Source organism: Merops nubicus, unplaced genomic scaffold (genome assembly GCF_000691845.1).
Source record: "Merops nubicus isolate BGI_N331 unplaced genomic scaffold, ASM69184v1 scaffold27744, whole genome shotgun sequence".
Lineage (NCBI taxonomy): Eukaryota > Metazoa > Chordata > Aves > Coraciiformes > Meropidae > Merops > Merops nubicus.
This window is the reverse complement of record NW_008604145.1, coordinates 27,133-34,531: the sequence shown is the minus strand read 5'-3', so window position 1 is coordinate 34,531 and position 7,399 is coordinate 27,133. Positions and strand designations below refer to the sequence as shown.

Below are 7,399 nucleotides of genomic sequence, written 5' to 3'. Positions count from 1 at the left end.
AGGCGTTTTATAAATATTAAAATGTTCTATTATTTACATGTGTCCCATTTTATTGTAGAATCATTGGCTGTTACTACCCAAACATGCAGGTTCTAGGAGACAAATTCTGCATTTCTCATTATCATAGTGATGTCACATATAGATACAAAGGCAAATTTGATCCTAGGTTACATTTGCAATTTAGTGGTGAACTTAAAATATAAAGAAAAGAGTCTGTGGGTGGGTTAAATCTTTGATCAATCTTGCACACATAATACATGGATCACAAAACCAGGAACTTCATTAAAACAGTAAATTAATGTCAGGTGACTAGGGAAAAGGTCTAATACACTGGACACATCTCGTGGCTCATTGTTTCAGGCTAGAACTCAGCTTAATTAAACTAAAGGATGACTGCATGATTCTAGTCATGGCGTTTGACCCTCAGGTTGCTGCAAACCTCCTTCAATCAAGCAGTCTGAACCACAGGCTTCAGAAAACCTAGGAAAGGTAGGACAGATTCTGGGCCAGAAGACTTTTGGATGGACTTTTCAGTTCAGAGGCAGCACTCTGTGCTCCCAGCCAAGCTGCTCTCAAGTAGGATCCAGCTCAGCTAACTCAGACCTCTGCAGCACAGTCCCCAGAACACCAAACACCAAGAGGGGGCTGCCTGCACCCATCACCACAAGCTGGTGGAAAGGAAAAGGTATGTTAGCAACAGTCTCACCCTGATGCAGATTTTATATTGTTCATGTGGTTTAACTCCATGGACTTGAAAGGATTTATTCGTACACAATGCTAGTCTGAGAAATGGGACAATGTGTCCTGAAGGTTACACAGTTTTCATAGCCAGGCATTTGGCAGGATATCTTTGGGACAGAACAGGTCCTGTCTGGATGAGAACTGAGGTGGGACTCTGCTGATTCAAACTGCTGTGGAACAACGTGCTGACACGTTACCTGAATCGAGAAGCTGAGAGAAAAACCAGAGTGACCCTTGCAAGAGTAGTCACTTGTTATAAAAATGCCCAACAATGGCCCAGCACGCTTGTCAAGATGTGCTATGATTATACAGTAATAAATACTACTTGATTTGATCAAATGTTCATTTTTTCTTCATTTTTTTTGCCATTTAATATGGCTACTGACAATCACGTGCTGGATTCAGTATTAAGATTCCTAGGCTCAGTTCAGGCAGAACCTTGTCCTCTGCATTTTGAATCTAACTCTATCATCTTCTCTAGGCACTGAAATACTCATGTTTGCATTTCCCAGCACTTACAAATATAATATGCCTTAAAACACTTCCATGATCCATTATAAACTTAAGAGGACGTAAGCATCCAGTTTCAGTGAAAAAATTCTTTCTGGATTTGTTGCATTCTTTGGCTTTATATAAACATAAATAAGGAAAAAAAAATCAGATTAAATAGCTGAATAAAACTTGGCAGAAACGACTATGTATTGCATTCTGTGACATGCAACTGTTTACAATGTTATGCTGTCTAATCTAGCTGTCTTTTGAAAAAGTTCAGTTACACATAAGTAGAAAAAAATTAAACCACTGACATAGCTTAAGCTTGTAGGAAGGAGGATCCACACCTAAGGCATCTCAGCACCTTTCAGAGTAATTGCAGACATTGAGTTCTTTGTAAAAACAGTACAAAATCTAACTGATGAGCATAAGGATTCCTCCTCTCAAGTATTCTGTGTTTCTGAAGAAACAGGTTTCCTCTCTTATTTCAGACAGGATACATAGCACCTTTGGAGAGTTTCTTCTACTCTTTTGAAATGTCAGAAAACACAAAACCAAAACCAAAACCTCTCCCTTATAATGCAGGTCCTTGAATTGCTCCTGAAGATTAGTGCATGACACAGGGATGTCAGGATTGCCTTTTGTGCACCGTGGGAGAGTTGAGGTGGATTCTTCTGTTGTCAATAAAGGCAGCAAGAGTTCAGGATAAAAAATTTCAAGTACACCTAAAAGCATATGAACTCTCTGCTCCTCACGAGTCACTGTGATCTGCTGCTAACAAAGTGCAGTTCAAGTTGTTTCTTTGTTTGTTTGTTTGTTTTCTGAGGCACTCTGGAGACTCTGGCTCGAATCCTGTGGTCTCCCAATTAAACTTCTGAGCTGTCACTGGTATCATTATATGGTGGCACCATGGGTTCACTGCTGCCTGACTCCTTTGTGGCTTCCTGCTTGTCCGAATTTTGTTTCCATTTTAGCAGCAGCACGATGATTGCAATCAAGCAGATGGCAAGGAAGATGGCAGCAGCTCCACCAAGGACTGTGACTATGCTGAGCCCTGCCCTTTGGCTGTCCAGCTCCCTGGGCAGAACCCCCTTGGCTGCAGCCTCCCCCCGCGGAGCCTGCCTCTTGCCCGTGCGATCCAGTGCTATGTGCTGTATGTTTGTCCCTCGGTTGCTTTCTGCCCCGATGTCTTTGGCAAGCTCTGGATCCTGATCAGCTCCCCTCTTCTGACGCCTCTGTGTGGCTGCTCCTGGGCTCCCAGCACTGAAGAGGGCGTGGTACTGGTGGTACTGGTGCTCTAGGCTTCTCTTGCCGATCCCACGGTTAGCGCTCTCTTTTGAACGCACGGTGTAGATCGTGTGGACATACCACTCCCTGCCCAAAGACACCTACAAAGACACAACGTTTGGTGTTCACAGACACACGTACACAACCTGGACAACACTGTACACGGAGGAAATCAGTCATTGTTCCAAATTCCCTGCCTGGACAAGTACTCCCAAAATCATGCACAGATAACCCCCCGCTCTGTGCCGACGTACACCAGAGGAGTCATGTTTTCTGCCAAATTTTAAGAGAGGGTAGTCTCCACTCTTCTCCATGGCTATCAGTGGCAGATGAAGAAGCAGAGCCTTGGCATTTTTTTGGTACTGTTAGTACCAGTGGCCATACAAAGAACATCAGTTGTAGATAGCCTGCAGAAAAGGACTTTCCAGGCCCAACCTGGTGATGCGGCCCTGGCTGTGGCTCTGCTTCCACCTTAACATAAGAAAACTAGATTTTACTGTGATGCCTGTTGAACATAGGAACAGGGAGGCTGTGGAGTATCCATCCTTGGAGATATTAAAAACTGGACATGGTCTTGGACAACCTACTCTAGGTGCCCCTCCTTTGAGCAGGGGATGGGAACAGACAATCTCCAGAGGTCCCTGACAACCTCATCCCTCCTGTGACAAGATTCCCTGCAGTCTGTGTGAGGTGATGAGATCTTCCTTGAAATTGTCTTGTCTTTTCTGCATACATAATGAATTTGGCCACAAAGTCCACTAGGACTGTCTGAATACTGTTCTAAAGCTGCTGGCTGATAATTTCAGTGGTTGCAGTCAATTTCTGTTATTGTGAGATACAATAACACATTTTCTATTTTATTGTTATTGATAAATAGCACATGTTCTATTTTAACTGTTAGTTTTTCAAGGCTTTCTCAAGCTATACTGTTGCTTCTTCATATTTTCCTTCTTTTGGTAGAATATATTATTGACACTGCATTATTGGAAATGGATTCTTCATACAAAAAATAAGATTTCATTTTCATTGGGGCAGATTATGAAACCCTTTTTATATTGATAAGTAGTTTGTTCTCTTAAATATTCCATTGCTTACAATAGGACCTTTAATACTGAAATGGCCAGGAGAAGACTCCTCAGTATTTCTTCTACTAACTTATACACAAGTTTTGCATGTAGTTTTGCAAATAGAAAGAGTCAAATAGTGAAGAGAAAACTCCTGTCTGGGTTTTATAGACCAAAGGGGTGAATGCACACAGCTCATGGATTATATTTAATTAAGAAGTAGTTGCACCCTTTAGCTGTCTATTTTTAGGCTTTCGAGTGCTTAATATGTTTCACAATGTGCAAATCTGCAAGAAAAGAATTGCACAGAAGATGCTGAGTATCAGCTAGATTTTGATGAAGTTCACTCTAAATGCTTTGGACTGTTTTGCTTTTTTGTTTTTGACAAGTGAGATGGGAAGCAGTAAAACAATACCATGTAACAAGAAACTTATCAAGTTCTTAGGAAAAATTAATAATAATAATTTGTATGCTGGTTAGATTGTGGCATTAGACAAGATAAAAGCATAGAAATCTTTAACTAAGTACTCCAAATTTTTTATCTATAAATTTTTAAGCATTTCTAATCCTGTTTAACTGCCACTGGAATTGGAATAGATCTTTCTGTTGGCTTCAGTGTGACTTATTGTTAACCATAGTTCTTGTGCAAGTGTTTCTTTCTTGGTTCAGTAGTCTGGCTAACAGGCTATAGAAATCCTACCTGAAACAGAGGAGTTGAGTCTACTTTAAATCCATCAGAGCCTGGCTGTTTCACCAATGGAATCGCTTCAGGATCATCTATTGCAAGCTTTGCATTAAAAAGCACATTTCCAAAGCTTGTGGCTTGTGTTTCTGGCTGAGCTTTGTCCTACACGGTCACGGAGGGAAAAAAGAGTTTGTAAAACACAGTTTCATTTCTTCTAGGAAAACCAGTTCTAATATTTACATGCAACATATAAATTGTGTCATTTACACATTGTATTTTATGCAATGCAGTGTAATATCAAGAGAAGAGACATAAGAAGATGTTGTGGTCACATCTGACATCTACTAACTTAAATTTAATCTCTTGTCTGAAGACTTTTTTTTTAAATACAGGGGGAAACACTAGAAAACATCCATAGCCACTTTTCTAAAATAACAAGGATACATAAATGTGGTCTGGCTAAAAATTAATTCCCAGTTTGAAGAAGCTACCTTTCATTTCTATTAACAGACTTTCATATAAATGAGATAATTAGATAATCATCTTTCTTAGAGTTAATTAAGTCAGGTCAAACTTTAAATTATGAGAGTTCCCAGAAAGATTAAGAATAGAAGCAGGAGGCAGAAAGGTAAGATACTATCTTCATTATCAGTTCATGTTAGCCTGGAGCCTGAGTCAAAAGTTTGGTGTCATTGAGAACATTTTAAAGAACATTTACTTTTGGATTAAAGAAAAGTCAGAAAAAAATAGTTAAAAAATTATACATGTGCATCCTCTCAGAATTAGAACACTTACCACAATCTTAAACCTGTAGAGAAGGGAAGGAGAATCAGCAAGGCACCCGTATTCAGTGTTGGATGGATTATATTTGGGTACATAGCCATCAGCTCCTGTGCACAGGAAAACCTTCTCGATGCTACAGTAGAAGGACTCACCCAAATTCTGCACTGGGTCCACCATCACCCGGCCATATATGACATCACCTGTGAAGAGTGCACACAGTTCAGCTCCTATCCCACTGGAACGTTCAGCACAGTGCTGAGGCCCAGGCAGAGTCCAGCCAAGGAGCTTGGTGCAGTGTACTGTGACTGCATCCTCCTCTGCTGTGTCTGTCCAAGGCCATGGTGAGGGGGCACACTCTTCCATGGACTCTGGGCCACACAAGAGCAGGAGGAGGCCAGCTGCTGTTGCTATAACCTGGATCAGTTCAGGGGCTGCTTTAATTCTAGGCTACACTGGACTGTCCATTGGCAAAGTGACATAAGGAAACATCAGGTACTCCTCTGCACCAGAGCAGGGAGGAGGTTTCTGCCTCCTGACAATGCACTCTGTTGAAGAGAGGTTCTTTTTTTGTGTCAGTAGTCCTGTGCAGGCTGCAGAACAGTTTCCTTACACTGAGACATTTTCTGAGTCTTGACTCCCTGTTGTATAATTGCATTTCAGCTCTCTGATAACGTTTAAGACAGACATGCCTGCCAGGCCTGTACAAATAACCTGGGCCACTGCTGTACAGGCACAAGTATACAGTGTGCACTGGTCAGATACACGTGGCAGAAAGTGCTCAAGACAGGGGGAAGGGAGAAAGGCATGATGCCCTGCAAGTACTGTCCAGTAGCAGTCACAACATTTACCTATTATCAACACTGGCTTAGCCACAGATGCAAAGCAGGGCACCATAGTGACTGCTATTAGAAAGTTAACTCCATGCCAGCCACACCCAGTACATTCATCCACAAGAAAAAAACTGTGTAATATTCATTTATCAACTGCAAATGTTCTTAATATCAGCTACTGTTTATAAAGTGGGAAATGGCACCAGCACTGTGACCCTCAGGCATAGTTTCAGGGCAGATTGGCCAGCAGCCCACCTGTAACCTGCCAGGTAGGAAAGGCAAATGCAAAAGAAACCAAAAAAGCCCAAACCCCTTATTTTTTTTTGACTGATAATGGGATCTTGACAGTGTGGAACACATACTAAATGTGCATGAGCTGTGCACAACTATACCTTCTGAGAAAGCAACATCACTTTCTTGCCCAAAGCCCATTGAGCCATCAGATAGCCATAGTGTCTTTTTGGAGAGGAGAAACATCTGAGTGTTCAAGCTGAACTCAGCAGCCACCGGGTCACTGACCTAAAACACAACAGCACGAGGCTCTTCAACAAGTATTCTTTAATGACTCTCAAAACACAGCATGATCTTCTCCCCATGTACATTATTGATCAGCTCCACACATCTACATGCAATAATACAGTCTAACTCAAGAGATTTCTTTGTACTAGACAGATTTTTTTACATATATATCTATCTTTTACATGCATACACTCTTCAGGTTATCTGCCTCTGTGATATTTTATAGGTTTCTAGGTTAGTTTCTTCCCACCACATTCTTCCAAATCCCAACCAAGGAGGTGCCCAGGGCAACTTATGTGTGGGGGTACCAGGAGGAAAGTATTTCCCTCAATAACTTGTCTCCCTCTGACTCATCACAGCCTGTTTTCTCCATCCCATTTTCATTCTTACACCCAAGTCCCACCTCTGCTTCTGATCCTCTGCCAATTATTTGAAAGCACACATTGCTGAGGATTTATTTGCAAGTATCAGTTCTTCTGATGTGCTGCAGGATATCAGACCATGAATGTGAAAATGCACCATACCATTTGAGCACCTTTTTATGTTAATATTTATCTTTATGTGTTTGATATAGTTATCTGTGTTTCTTCTCTGATTACATTACAAGAATAAAATAAATCAATACTATCAGCAGCAGGTTCTCATTAGGCCATATAATGTAAGTTAGAAGGCAAACTATACAGGAACATGGCATAACAAAAAAGAAAGAATATAGTGAACAGAAGAATTGAGGAGAGCCTAAAGTTCAAAAAGATGCAGTGTACCTGATCAAAAAGAAGGCCACTAAACAAATAAAGAAATGCTAACATAAATCTGTATATTTATGTATGTATATGTATATGTGAGTGGAAAGGAAGGAAGAAAAACAGAAAAGAAAACATTCTTGCTGGCTCATGGCCAAGCGGCTGTTGGAATGAGATATAACAAGATCAACAGGAACTACTGCTGCAAGTTATATAGCTGATGTGTTTACTCTTCTTCAAATCCTTTTTTCACAA

The 7,399-nt window shown here is 40.9% G+C and overlaps 1 protein-coding gene across 1 annotated transcript in view; it reads right to left on the bottom strand.

The window, feature by feature from the left end:
* Nucleotides 1-2,099: 2,099 nt before the first annotated feature.
* LOC103771622 (FRAS1-related extracellular matrix protein 2-like) overlaps nucleotides 2,100-7,399 on the bottom strand; it is a gene marked incomplete at its 5' end in the record, with an annotated part of 32,346 nt that continues 27,046 nt past the window's right edge. The window contains 4 exons of the mRNA XM_008938923.1: nucleotides 2,100-2,621; nucleotides 4,285-4,431; nucleotides 5,065-5,252; nucleotides 6,275-6,401. Of these exons, the coding sequence (XP_008937171.1) occupies nucleotides 2,100-2,621; nucleotides 4,285-4,431; nucleotides 5,065-5,252; nucleotides 6,275-6,401 (984 nt within the window). The remainder of the gene's footprint in view (nucleotides 2,622-4,284; nucleotides 4,432-5,064; nucleotides 5,253-6,274; nucleotides 6,402-7,399) is intronic.